Source organism: Excalfactoria chinensis, chromosome 4, assembly GCF_039878825.1.
Source record: "Excalfactoria chinensis isolate bCotChi1 chromosome 4, bCotChi1.hap2, whole genome shotgun sequence".
NCBI classification, from domain to species: Eukaryota; Metazoa; Chordata; class Aves; order Galliformes; family Phasianidae; genus Excalfactoria; species Excalfactoria chinensis.
This window is the reverse complement of record NC_092828.1, coordinates 80,865,082-80,879,294: the sequence shown is the minus strand read 5'-3', so window position 1 is coordinate 80,879,294 and position 14,213 is coordinate 80,865,082. Positions and strand designations below refer to the sequence as shown.

At 53.9% G+C, this 14,213-nt stretch overlaps 1 protein-coding gene across 5 annotated transcripts in view; it reads right to left on the bottom strand.

Moving 5' to 3' along the window:
- The window catches only part of STARD8 (StAR related lipid transfer domain containing 8), a 40,878-nt gene that overhangs the window by 10,653 nt on the left and 16,012 nt on the right, over positions 1 to 14,213 (bottom strand). For 4 of the 5 annotated variants that reach the window (XM_072334812.1, XM_072334811.1, XM_072334815.1 and 1 more), the window contains one exon: positions 1,109 to 1,180. In XM_072334812.1, coding sequence (XP_072190913.1) covers positions 1,109 to 1,180 — 72 coding nt within the window. Of the gene's footprint in view, positions 1 to 1,108; positions 1,181 to 8,531; positions 8,926 to 14,213 lie in introns of those variants that run through there. The other variant, XM_072334813.1, reaches the window with a different exon arrangement.

The following is a 14,213-nucleotide window of genomic DNA, read 5'->3' as shown; positions in this document are numbered from 1 at the left end:
AGGTCATGGCAGGTTTTGGAGAGAGGCCACAAAGGCTCAAGGACCATCTCAGTGCCCATAGAACACCACACTGAATGCACAGTTACCCCTCACTGCCGCAGACTCCCTTTGCCCGCTATTCCCTCAAGGTCAAGGAAGCCTCTTGGCTCCACTGGGGAGAGCTGAGAGCTGCTAAGATGTCTCCAGACCAAAAAATCAGCACCAGTACAAGGCTGCAGCACTTCCAGAACCTTTTTCCATCCCTCAAAGGTTCAAGCGAAGGCACTGTGTGCCTGGACTCCCTGGGCAGAACATTTGTAGCTGATGACGTTCTCCAGGGCCTTCTCCAGCTCCCTTCACCTCTTCACTCAAAGAGAGCTCTGTGACTACTGAACAAAGCATGGAGCTGTGAGCCCACCTGGCTGCTAGTGCCACTATGGAGTGCAACTACCATGGGGACACTGAGCCCTGACAGCTGTGGGGAACAGAATGAAACTATAGGATGTGGAAAGTTTTGCTCAGATGCTGGGGAAGGGGTAGGTTTATTCACAGACAGCAGCAACCTCGGTCAGAGCAGACCTCTGGGCACATCTGCGGGACCTGGGCAGCCCCCGCACATGGTGCCGGCCCTGAAATAGGAACTGGAGCAAACAGCACCTGGTAAGGCCGTGCCCATGCAGTGAGGTCATCACCTGTGTAGGGCTGTAACTGCCCAACACCATCCATATGGGCTGAGCACGGTGCGGAGCCAGGGGGGGGGCAGGCAGACAATGGTGGGCAGTGCAACCCCACAGCCGCGCTTCCGCTGATTGTTGTGGCCGCTGGGCCGTGCTCCCTGCAGGTTCCCACCGTGTGAGGGGGCCGAGCTGCAAAGGAGCTCACCTGCAGCATGCCGTGTGCACGGCTGGGGAGCGGGTTTGCACGGCTAGCCGGGAGGCAGGACATGCCCAGTCCCTGCGCTTCCCACTGGCACAGCCCGCTCCCACCCACTGCATGCACCCCGACCTGCCTTGACCCAACCAGGAGCCCTGGGATGTTCCCCCACAGCCCTGCAGCAGGGATGCAGCGTTCCCTCACCCCTCACACAGACACGGTGACCCTGCCCCGAACCAGACTGGGCAGCTCTCACCTTCATAAAGCTGGGCATACTGTGGGAATCCTGCCGCTCGCAGCCAGTCGCAAGCCTTCTTGGCTTCAATTTCTGAAACAAAGCAAAGGAAAAGTCTGATCATCCCACTGGCAAAAGTAACACTGCTCCACACAGCAGCTCCCTGCACCAGGAGCACAGCAGCTGTGTCACCTGTGCCCAGTTTTGCCTGACACAAACCAGAAGGAACACCAAGAACACCGGCTGGGAAGCATGTATGAGCAGTCAGGCTCCGTGGGCTCACTGTCCACAGCCATACAGGACACCACAGCAGAAACTGCTCAGCAATGGGTGCTCTGCTAACATGGGACAAAGGGAATGCAGCACAGGAGGGACAGGTCCGTGGACACAGTCCTAATTCTAACCTCCTGATGAAACGCTTTGTTTCTAAACCCACCAAACCAAACAAAGCGCTCTGCCAGCAGAGGGAGAGGAACATCTTTATTTTGAATAATTAATTCAGAGCCCATCAAAGCCTAGGGCTGGTCTCTTCAATGGACTTTTGCAAACATCCTCCAGAGAAGTCTGCCAAAGGAACCTTTTCTTTTCCCTCCCATTTCCCCCATCTCTGACCAACCCCTCCTTTCTTTCCAGATCGCTTTCATCCAGCAGCACACCCTGCTATAAGCACAGGCTCTCCAGAACAGAGGGGAATTGTAGCCAACTCAGACCATGGGATGCAGACAGACAACTCGCCCAGCCACCAGAGCCTCAATGGTTTCTACAATCCCTGCCCGCCCCAATCCCTGCTTCCTCATCCGTGGTTCATCTGTTCCCAGGCTGAGCCCATCCAAAGGCCAGCACTAAGTTCAGGGAAATTTCTCAGGTTTACAGAACTTAAAGGAACATGCAGCCAGAGAAAGCTGCTGTCTGATGTCAGCAGTGCATCTGTTTGCTGAGATTTACAGTTCTTGTCACAACAAACAGTTGACCTCAAACATAGAAAATGTGACTGCAGCTCCAGATTTCTGCCCATCCCTCCCACAGAGGCTCAACCCAGAAAACACTGGGACTGAGCCTGATTCACCCAGAGTGCATGGCAGTGAAACTCTCCAGTTTCATCACCATCTACTGACAGCCGCAGCTGAGAGCTCTGCTTGCATTTACAATCACAAAGATACTGCACAAAAAACATTTCAAAGGACAATCCAAGCAGTTCAATTAAGGACAGAACCGAGGCAAAACCATTGACCCGAATGCCTGAGGCATTTCAGGGAGGAGGTTTGGAACAAGTATCCAAACGTGGATCCAAACAGCTCAACTCCCTTAGCTGTGTGCTGAGCCCCAGCAGGACTCAGATCCAGGGGTCTCACTGCAGCCCCCATCTAATACCATGGGGTGGGTAATGTTGTGTCCTCATAGTAGGGAACACTCCTCCTGCAAACAGGAGCACTCTCAGACCATTTTGATCACCTGTGTCTCTTCTTCATCCCACACAGCTCCTTGACAGCTGGCTCACCTCAACCCGCTTTCCTCCCTGCCCTTCCTACCCTCAGAGCTGAACCAATGGCCACAGCACACAAAGGTTCGGGTGTCCCCAGTCGAGACAAGGAGCACAACCCTCCCAACCTTCTACTGCCCCACAGGAATCTCCCTGCCCACAGCAGGGGTTGAGTCCGGCACTTCCACCCCCTGAAGGAGACAACAGAGGGAAGGGAAACCAGCAGCAGACCATGTGCCCACCCAGAATGCCACAGTGCCCAGCTTACCCACACCAGCAGCAGGATGGAGCTGGTAGAAGAGCATGGCCAAGGCACCGGAGGGTCTGTTCAGCTGTGCAGGTGGTGCAGAGATGCCACAGCCCCTCACACCAACCCTGAGTGCTAGCAGGCAGATCCACAAGCTGCTGGGGGCTCGGCACCCACCCCACTCCTCAGCCACGTCCCAGTTTTGCCTGTTGCCTTCCCAGTGCCTGCACAGAGCCCAGACCCTGTCCCATAGTTTGGCACAGAAAAGGTTTCCAAGTATCCCTGTCCCGGACAGAGGCGGCTGCCGGCTTCCTCCTCCCACCGCCCTTTCCACAGAAGTACTTTCCCAAGGAAGTGCAGGAAAGGATCTTTCCAAGCCTTGATAAGAATGGGCAGAAAACCACTCATAAGAATGTCACAGGCTGCTTGTGAATGGCCCGCAGGGGATGTGGCAGCAGCAGGACCATGGCCAGATGCAGTGACAGGGTCAACCCACAACAAACCATGTCTTCAACCCTCCCCACTACCCTCAGCTGCAAGCTTCAGCCTAGACACAGCAGGCCGAGAACCCCCCAAGCCAGCGACTGGCAGCCGAGCGCCTTCCTGCAGCTCTGCTGGAAGTCCCATCCCTGCTACTTCAGGGATGCACACCTTTGTGGGCAGAAATATGCTGGTGGCCAGGAGCCATCGAAGCAGGAATGGGAACGGATTCCCTACCGAGTTGCATGCCAGTGCAGGTTCTCTGATGTCTAATACAGCTCATCCCCACAGCAGTCCATGCAGAGGGTCTCCTTCCCTCCTCTTCTTAGCAAAGGGCCCTCACCAGCTTGTAGCAACTTAAGATCTTTGAGATCTGTCTTTTGAACTCTACGGAAATGATCACATTCAAATTGTATGGCAGGAGGAGCAGGGACATGGACAGCAAACAGCATATAAACACAGCGCACTCACTTCCTTTGGGGCAAGGTAAAAAGGAGCTGAACAGAGCTGCCTTCCTATCACCAACAAACCCAGCTGGGAGGAGGCACACATGGCACAAGCAGGGCCTCCTGCACAGAAAGGACACAGCGGATAACATGGAGTAGAGAAAGGCAGCAGCACTTCCATCTTGGATGTCACAGATTTCTGGGGAGGGGAAAAAGGGTTGCCTTGTTCCCGTTATTTTTAGATGGCTTTCCTAAGAAGACTTGTGCAACCTTTCCCTCACCCTGGGAGTGCATTACTCCAGCTGTCAGTACCAGCAGCACTCCAACCTGCTGCCCAGCTTCACACAGATTTGACAGAGTAAAGACACACAGAGCTACTGGCAAGCTCTTTAAAAGCAGCTCAGCAGGCAGACAAACAGCCCCATTATGGCTCCCACAGCAGAGGCGGCAGTCTGTGAGAGAGGAGCCCTCAGCAAACACAGACATCCCCGTAGTGGGAAAGAGCTCCTGGTGGTGCACGGCCCTAACAAGACACCAGAGAACCCCCTCTGAGCACAGCTTCTGCCCTTCTCCAGCAGCTGCTATGGGGAATTTCCCAAGGAAAAGGCTCACATGCAGGCCCCATCCCTACCCCAGTGATCTCATCCTCAGCAGTGGGGACCTGAACGAGTCTCTGGGGACAGGATTGTAGTGACATGGGAGCTACACTCACTGCTGTGACAAAGCACAGGAGACAGAGGGCACGGCATGGAAGATTTGGAATCAAGTTGGCAACCAGGACCTGACTGTACTGCCCAGTATCCTGAAGGGAAAATTGAGAAGGAGAAATGAAGAGAGGCTCTCACTCTGCTGGTGAAAGGAGAGCCCGCTCACATCCCCCTCCTGCCCAGCTCCTGCAGTGTGGCATTTCACTGACCACAAGGACTGTTCGGGTGCAGAAAAGGCTGTTTGGAGCTGGCCTTTCTGCTTCCAGTTCCCTAAGGACACAGGTATCCACAGCAGGTGTGGATGGGAGGGAAGAAGCTCAGAAAAGCAATAAGAGGACAGAAGGTCTAAAACAAGCGAGCTGGAACACTGAAGGCAAACAGAACTGATAACAAAACCACTTCCCAGGACCCCTGCTCAGCACTTTCCCTTTACCATAAACGATAAAAAAAGTAGAATAAGTCAGGATCTGAATTCCCCATAAAAATCCCACGCAGCCCATTAGTGTGTGAAAAGAGAACCACAACATCAAATTGTCCATATGACATAATGGCGAGCCATGAAATCCGCTGCCAGGTGGATGGGAGCTCAGCACTGCGTGGGGAACCTCTTCTGGGTGTGTTTGCATGTTTTCTTTCCACCCCAGTTTAAAACAAAGTGTTGCCAACAACACTGAATACACAGAAGCTCAGCTCTGTTCTCAGCCCCTAAGCAGAAGTCCCTGCCTACTTTTAAAGAAATAACAGAAAACTCCAACACTCCACCTAAGCTGTGGGTCGTGCTTCAACCACCTACACATGCGAGGATGTGAAATAACCATTTCACATGGGAAACATACCCTGTACTGCAGAAGGTGTTGCAGCCAGGGGCACTGAAGGCAGGGGCATCCATCCTGCCTGCAATACCCAGCTCTGCTCAACAGGACCCAGCCTGGCACTACCCACACTTCACACACTGCGCTCTGCCCATACCAGTCTGGGGGTATGGAGCTGAGCAGGGGAGTGGAGCTGTGGGCATTCCCCATCCTGCACAGCACACAGTGCCAATACATAGGAACGATCAGCTGTTCACCCCTCCAGCTCCCTATAGATCCCAGCAAACCACAGAGATTTCAAAGCTGTGAGTACAGAGAGGGCACGGAGATAGGAATATCCCAGATGCAATGGGTTTCCATTTCTAACCTTCACGCTGTGAGGAGGTCTCAAGTTTTGGGAGCTGCTCCTTGCAAAATTGCCTGCAAGGAATCATTCAGATACCTCCACTGGGTACCAAAATACCCCACGTGCTCCAAGAGGCACTCAGCACTGCATGGGCACTGCTGAGCTGTGTGGCAGGGAGGGGACAGCACAGTGTCCCATCTGCCTTGGAGCCTCATCACTGCCCTGGTACACCATGGACAAGCAATGCAGGGTGCCAAATGAGCAAAGGGGATCCTTGGGAACACTGCTGCAGGAGGCAATATAGAAAACACCAGCCTGCATGCTGCACCCACATGTGCAAACGGCCATCAGGACAAGAGGAGAGCTGCAGGAGGGAAGAACACGGGGTATGCATGCTGCAGGTACAGGATGTGGGCACAGACACAGGATGGGACTGTCTAGTGGCTTCTCACTGCGCTCTAGAGCCACAACCCTCACAGCGGACTGGATAAAGATAGATGTGTGTGAGGTGAAACGGTCACTGCGGAGGTGATAGAATAGCACACTCACTTCACCTCTGCAGGTAACCAAAGATGCACTCCCCATGAGCATTTCCACCTCTCGCTGTGTGCCAGCCCCAGCCTTGGACCAGCTCTGAACACCAAATTGCTCCAGTACAACAGAGAGCTGAGGGAAAAGCATGGCACCCAGCTGGGCAGAGCAGAAAGCAGAGGTCTGCACACTGCCTCCATGCCCCTCTCTCACTCAGCCTCCCCTGTACCTGGGGAGAAAACCCATCATGGGGGCAACAGATGCCCACAGGTGTGCTAATGCAACTACTGCATTCATGAGGTACCAGCACTGCTTTAACAGCTCCCCAAAGGCTGACAATCACATCAGACACTGGTTTCTGCCAAGAAACAGATAAGAGCACATAACCATTTTCTGCAGCCTGTGCACTCTGTTAGGGAGAGAGCAGATCAGTGCCTCCCTCCTGAGCACAGCCCCTGACAACCCAGCCATTAACTCACTGACCGTGTACTGTCACACACCTCTGAGTCTCTCCTATCTGAGTCACGCTGGTTGTGGGTGCTCTCATTCCCGATATTGGAACCCCACAGGAGAAGCAAGAAGCAAACAGCTATGGAGATGCTCAGCAGAACGAATCCTCCTTGCCCATCCTGTACCCCACCCATTCTGCAGCACTCACACACTGTTTGGACAGGCAGGCGCCATCTCAAAGCAGAGCCCCATGCAATGTGTGCCTTCACCTTGACAAAAATAGGATTCCACTTTTCCATTGCTCAGAAGCGTTTCAGACCCAGCTCAGCAGAAAGATGCCCTTGCAACCTCCTCTCACCCCCAGCACACTGTGCAGCTGCATTGCAGCCATCACCAAAGTGAAGGCAGCATTGCTGTCACCTCTGCAGGGAGCCCACAGCTCTGTACCATTGCCTCTCCAGCCACTGAAACCTTCAGAAACTTCTCTGCAGCACAGTGTGTTCTGGAGTCACCTTCTCCTTTTACATCCTGGCATTAATAAAATATTTACTTGCTTAAGACAGGAGGGAACCTCCTCCTATTTTTGTGCATTTATTGAGAAGAAACAAGTGGATCTGTTATAAACTGCACAGAGATGCATTCGCTCTCGCGGGCTTCCTGCCTCTTTATTTGTGCAGCACAGAACAGGACCGGGGCACCTCACAACCAGGGCAACAAGGGCCCCTCCTGTGTACTGGGGCCCCCCCGCAGCCCTGGGGAAACCCCCTGGAGCACAGTTGGTGTCTGTGTCCAACTGCCACCCCCTGTCCCAGGCTGGAGGCCTCCCTGCAGCTCTTCCAGGAAAACAAACTGCAAATTGTGGCATAGAAACCTGATGTGAAATCCCAGCTTCAAAAAGCAGCCAAGTGATGCTGCTCATGCAAACACAGGTCTGCGTAAACCAGGGCAGGACTTTCACCACACCCATAGGATGCTTCCCACTGAGAGCATGAGGGGATTAAACCAAAGTCACACATCCCTATTACTGCCCAAAGCACACAGATGCTATGCTGGGACCCCCCAGCATTGCTGTGGCATTGGTCTCTGGCACAGCTGCATGGCAGTTCCCAGGGAGGAATTTCCATTTGCTGCAAGCATGCATCCACCCCCCTGCCCTGCAGCTCACCCTGCTCAGCAGCAAAGCCCTTTCCCTCTCCCAGCCCCCCCACTTCCTGCCCTCCTTTCCTCCATCTGAACATGACATTTCCACAGCAGGCAGTATGGGATGGGTGTATCAGTGCTACTGGCGCTCCCAGCCAAAGCCCGTTCTCATCCCCACTGCCAGGCAGCACTCAGAGGCTCAGGAAAGCACTCAGAGGCTCACTCAGCACTCTGGCACAGGCTCAGGAAACAGTCAGAGGTCCCCAGGAGCTGGCAAACCACAGAGTCACCACACTGCCACCAGCCTGGCCAGCTCAGTGAGAAATTGAGCCTGAATGTTAAAGAGGCCGCAGCTCTCCTATGTCTGCAGCATCTTAAGCAGAGAGCAGAGAGGTTGAGGAAAAGCCACATACTGTGCACACAGGGCACCCAGCCCACACTTGGTCACATCCATTTCCCCTCTGCTCCCCTTGTGCACAGCCACACCCTGAGCCTTGGTGCCCTCCTCTCATCCAGGCTAGTGGGAGCAGCCCTTCAACCCATGAGAGCCATGGAGCTATTCAAGGGGAAAAAGAAGGCAAAGGAAAACCTGCTCTTCTTTTCAAGAAGGGAAAGCTGAACAACAAAACAAACTGCACCTCCTAATCCTTCCTCCAGCCCACAGCACAAAAGCCAAAGCAAAATGACTGGAAAGGATATGTGGCTTTCAAGAAATCTCTTGACAAGAAGGTCACCTCGCAGACCTCACCATCTCCCCCCAAACACACTCCAGGATGGAAAGGCAAAGCCAGGTACAGGCACTCACCTCGGCAGCATCTGTCAGTCCTGGCTTTGTCCATCGGGAACAGAGGCTGAGGCACAGTGAGGAGCAGCAGCATGGCCAACGGACACCCCAGGCACCCTCAGGAGGCACTGAGGGGGCAGGCAGGCAGCCGGAGGTCCAGCTTGTTCCATGCAGGCCTAAGCACCACACTGCTGAAACCAGCCCCTGGCATGGCCAGCCCAGAGAGCCATCCAAGTTCTCCTTGGGAACAAACAGGGCACCTACAGCTGGGCAAAGTGCTCAGCTCCAAGGAGGATCGGTGAGAATAGGACAGGGAGAGCTAAGGAGAGGAAAAGCAGCAGTGCACACACACACAGACGGATGCTGCTTAACTGTTTCGAGCTCTCCACAGCACTGCACAGCCCTCCCACGCTGTGACTCACCGGCAGCAGCTCAGGGGCGGTTCTGTCCCTGCATGGAGTGGCTGTGAGATGCTGGCAACAGTGCCGCCGTCACCACTCCTGGCACAGGCATACAGCGGCTGCAGCGTGCCACTGCACTGGACAAAGAAAGAGCTTTGGATCAAGCAGGGTGAGCTGCTCCCTGCAGTCAGCCAGCAGGAGTGGTGGTGGCAGTGCCACCAGGTTCCTGCTGGGCTCTGCTCAGCCATATCACCACTAGAGATGCAGCAGCTCTCCTCAGCCACACGTGTGCAGACAGCCTGGAATGAGTGCAGCTCCTGCTGAGGGAACCACATCCCATGGGAGAGCTGGCAGAACTGAAAGTAAGGGCTGATGCCATCGAGACATCAAAGAGGACCAAGAGTATTGGGAAAAGGGTGATCCAGGGACAAGAAGAGGAGTGCCAGCTGTCCAAGATACATAGACCTAATTACCAAATATGCTCCAGTTCCCTGGTTGTGCTCCCTCAGTCCACAGCACTTGGCTTTGTCCCATGCCTTCCTCCATGCCTGCAGGCAGTGCTCACACAGCCCCACAGGCTGCAGCCCAGGGCTCAGCACACCCGCAGTGAGCAGCTTTGGTTGACATGGGATTAGGCTCCATAATGAAAAGCACATGCGCTGTCACTGCATTCTTCTCATTCAGTGCATTTGGCACAAATAGGAAATGAGATGCAAGACTCCCTCATTTGAACAGGACCAAAGTACAGTAGGGAACAGTTAAGATCCACATGGAACACATCTCTGGGAGCAGGATGCAGGCACTCATGCATGTCACAGCCTGGCACAGACACCCACACATCACAGCAGGGAAATGAGGCTGCCATTTGCAAGTGGCTCCATGGACACAGAGGCATCTCCATGGCCATCCAAGTCACCAGTGACCACGTGCAAAATTTTCACCAACACAGGAGGAGCCCGAAACTATTTCCAAATGTGTTCTCATGTCCTAACGATGTGAGGAAGCACTGGGATCCAGAGGCAGCAGTGCCACTGCCCCTCTGTGCTCTGAAGGAAGGGGCCAGGGCTGCCCAGGGCTGGCTCATGGTATGCTGCACCAGCACTCCTCAAGGCTCCTGCAAAGCTGTGTCAATGCAGAAGGTCACTGAAATCCCTGAACTGAGAAGTCTCATCTAAATGGTGCTGCTAAAAGCAAGCCTGCAGCACACAGATAACTGGTGATAAGCAACAGCCCTATTTACAGTGCCGGGGGCAATATGGACGCACCCAGCTGGAGCATGCTGTAGGCAAAGGTGGGAGATGAGCTCAGTGAGCTCTGCACTCAGCACAGGGACTTTGCTCCAATTCTCCTCAGGAAAAGCCTCCTCTGTGCCCTTCCCTGCCGGACCTTCCTGTCACTGCTGCTCCCACGGCGCCATGGGAGGAAACCAGACAGCTATTTCCAGGCACAACAGCAGGGCAGGAGCTGCCTCCTGGATCTGCAGCCAGGCAGCAAGTGGAGGTGGGAGATGGGAGCAGGAGCACAGGCCCCAGGGAGGGTGAGTCTGGGCCCTGGAGGTGCGTTTGTGGGTTCGTGCTCCTCCTCAGCCTGGTGTTCTCCTGGTCCATTTGAGGTACAGTCAAATCATCACTGATATTTCATCATGTACACTTCAGCTCAGCTGGTAACAAGCAGTTTTGGTTCAGGACAAAACCTCCACCTGTTGCCTTTCACATCAGCCCATTTATTCGTCATCTTGCTCCCAGTACCTGGAGGGAAGCAAAACAGCTCTCATACCCACTGCATATAGCACTGCAAAGCTATGGCTTTCCTCCTGGTACCCAAAAGAAGGGCAGAGGCCAGTGCTGGGCAGGGCTCCAACCCATGGACCACAGTGGTGACTTTGCACTCTGCAAAATTCTCCCAAACCAGAACCCCCAGACCACACTGCTGAGATTGACAATGCAAGCACATGGAGGCCAGAATTAAACCCCAGAGCAAAGATGGGACTGAGAAGTACAGAGCTGAGATTCATGGAGCTGTGCAAAGCCCCACAGGGACCCACTGCCCCTATCCTCCTCTCCATTACAATGAGATGACAGAGGCAGAAGCCTGAATTAAAGGCTTCCATTTCCTTGAGAAGTTAACAGAGAGCAACCAACAGAACTACTGAGGGGGTTTTAAAGGATGTCACAGTTCTGCAAAGAGACAAAGGAATATATTTTTTTAAAAAATACAGACATCTTGCCAGGAATGTAGGGAATGTCAGGGAATATAATAAAACAGGATGCAAAAGCTGGCCTCAAGCAATGTTACAGTCTCATATGCTGGCCTAACAGTCAAGATGTTGAATCCCAATGGAAGAGTAACCTTGTGTCTGCAGTGTGAATTACAGACCTGGCTCACCCAGCTGGTCCTATCATTAGGTAAGCCAGCTCAGCCCAGCCAGCCCCACTCCTCACACACCCCACCAGCACCAAGGCACCATCCCACCCCTTTATGCACAATGGGAGTCATGGGGACCACTCCCAAACCCCCACACCTGCTGTAAGCAACAGGAAATAATTCTCAGCAGTGCTGAAAATGACCCTCTCCTGCAGTTCTGGTCATTAACAGCACCCTGTGGCCATCTGAGGGCTTCAGGCAGGCTCACATCCCTGCCCAGTGACCCTAGCAGTGCTCTGCCTGTAGCGGCTGCACACAGCAGGGCCAGGAACAGGGAAAACCTCCCCAGGGTCACACTGAGCAGAACCCTGGAGCTGGAAGGCAGCAGGAATCCCAAACTTAACACACCAACCGTTTGCATCAGCAGCATTAGAAAACAGAGGCCACTTACTGGCAAGAAGCACCTTTTGTCAGGAACAGACATTTTTTTCCAGCCTCCCATCCCTGTGAAAGCCCCCGTTGAAGGAGGAGTTCCATCACAGCAAGACCCACTCAAGGCTTTGGCTCCTCACACCATCAGAGCTCAGCCCCTGCAGCATGCTGTCACTGCCCTACATGATTCTAAGGAACCCTGTCCACTAGAGAACACCTACCCCGGAGCTGCAGGCTGATGACACTTGCAGTAAATCACATAGCTCTAAAAATCATCCGTGTCTGTTTTTATGAGTCACTGATTTCTGAATGGTGGATGTCCTCTGAAGGGACTCAGAGCCCAGCACAACATCCACATTCCCATGCCCATCGCCATGCTGCCAGGAGCCACGCACAGCTCCTGCATGCCCAGGATGGGGGCATTGGGGCAGGTGAGGAGCAGCCAATGTAGCCCAAGAGGATTGTGAGGATGGTGGAGCTCAGCACCCTCAACCCAGTGTGGGGCTGGGATTGCAGCCCTCCTGCTCTTGTGCCAAGGCAAGTTCTCAGTTCCCTGTATTTCCTCCTCTGCACAGAGGATGAAATATCCAAGAACCTCATCAAACATCAATCATTCTACCTTCTGACACCGCTCTCCTCCACCCTCTGACGGGCTGTGACCAAAGCACGGAGATGAGGTTGAGGGCTCCTCCTTAGCCCCGCTGTACACCTCAGCACATCCAAAACAAGCAGGGCCCCACAGCACGGCTCGGGACGGCGGGAGGGGGCAGCGCGGGGCCAGGCGGCCGCGGCAGTGGAGGAAGGAAAAGCGTCAACGTGCAGATCTCTGCCAGCGATTGGCGCTGCTTCCGGCAGCAGCTTCTCAGGGCGTAGTTAATGAGCAAACATCTGTGGCTTCACATCCCGTAAAGGACATTCACAAAAAGCCCCTCCATTCATGAGCAGAAAGAATTAAAAAATAAAAAAGGCAAATGAGTGCTCCCACAGATGGGAGCACCTCGGAGTGAGCAGAGGGACAGCAGCAATGGCACGGCCCCACCAGCACTGCGGGCAGCCCTCAGCACTCAGCCACCAACTCCTGTGGCTGTGCTGGGGGCTGGCTGCTCCCATCACCAACACGGGATTTCCAGCTCCTTGGCACCACAGCACACATCACCCATCACTCGTTCTAGCAGGCAGCAGGCCAGCAGACTGGCCTCCCATCTCACTGATGCACACAGCTGTCATCTTTGCGGCAGCTGTTTGAGGAGCATATCACTATTTTCCTTATTTCCTATCTAACCGTCCTGCTGGAAAACCCTTCAGTCAGATACAACAGTCAGATGGTGGTTTGGCAGTTACCCGCCAGGGGCAGCTGCAGTGTGAGAACCCATGAGGCACAAAGGGGAGAAGAGCAGGCAGCAGGAGCCCAACCCCAGCCCTAAATCCAACCCCAGCCCTCGCACTGATGAGCACTCATCTCCAACCTACAACAGACCTGCCTGAGAAGGACGCAGTTGCTGTGGGGCCGGGAACAATTCCTGTCACCCCAGACAGCATCACCTGGCCACATTCACCTCCTCCCCTTATCTTTCACAGCTCAATAGCAAACCTCAGACCAGCAGCTGTCCTTGCACACAGCCCTGGTGTGCAGCCAGAATGTGAACAAATGGAGTGGGTGACAACGTGGTGCCTGTGAGCGCTTTGCACAGCTTCCTGTCTCCATTTCAGCAACTGGCACTGATCATGGGTCCTAAGTTCTGATCCCACTCAAACAAATGGAATCCTGAAGGCACATGCACAGCTGAGAAATGGCACCAAATCCCATCTTCTAGATGGAAGAACGGGACACATACAGGAAAAGCTGACCACCTCCTACCAAAGGCACAGCTCACCCAAGCTGGTACCCACCAGCCCCAAAGCAGCTCATGCCTTCCCAACCCACACACAGGGGCAGCCCACAGTGAGCCCCCGACATCCCAGTGCCGCCCCCCAGCAGCAGTGCTCACAGCTTAGCTCCATCACAGTGCCTCATTGCCATGGCACCCTGCTGGGGGCTGCCCGCCCCACAGCATCACCATGGCCCCAACAGCCATAGGCCAGCAGCCAAGGAGAAACAATGAAAACCATTTACAGGGCAGGAAGCTGCATCTGCTGGATGAAACGCTATCTTCAAACAAGACGTGTTTGGATAACTCCAGTTTCATAACTCGCCTCTTCCGATGTTAGGAAATCACAGTAATAAAAAGAAAACAAAATGGGGGAGAAGAAACTTGGCACGGGGAACAATGGGAGAATTGCTCGACCCCAACCTGCTGCATCTTACCCCAGGCAGCTGCAGCTCCTGCAGTAAGCTCTGGTGACTTTGCACAAGAAGAAACATCTGATCAAATATCAGTGGGAAAAGAGTTCAATCTGTTCCGCAAACACTGCGAGCACAATGAGCTTTGATGATCCGACCTATTACCTGCCTGCTTTATGTTTGTTTTTGACAAGAACCGAAGTGACCATGAGGGCAGCAAGAACA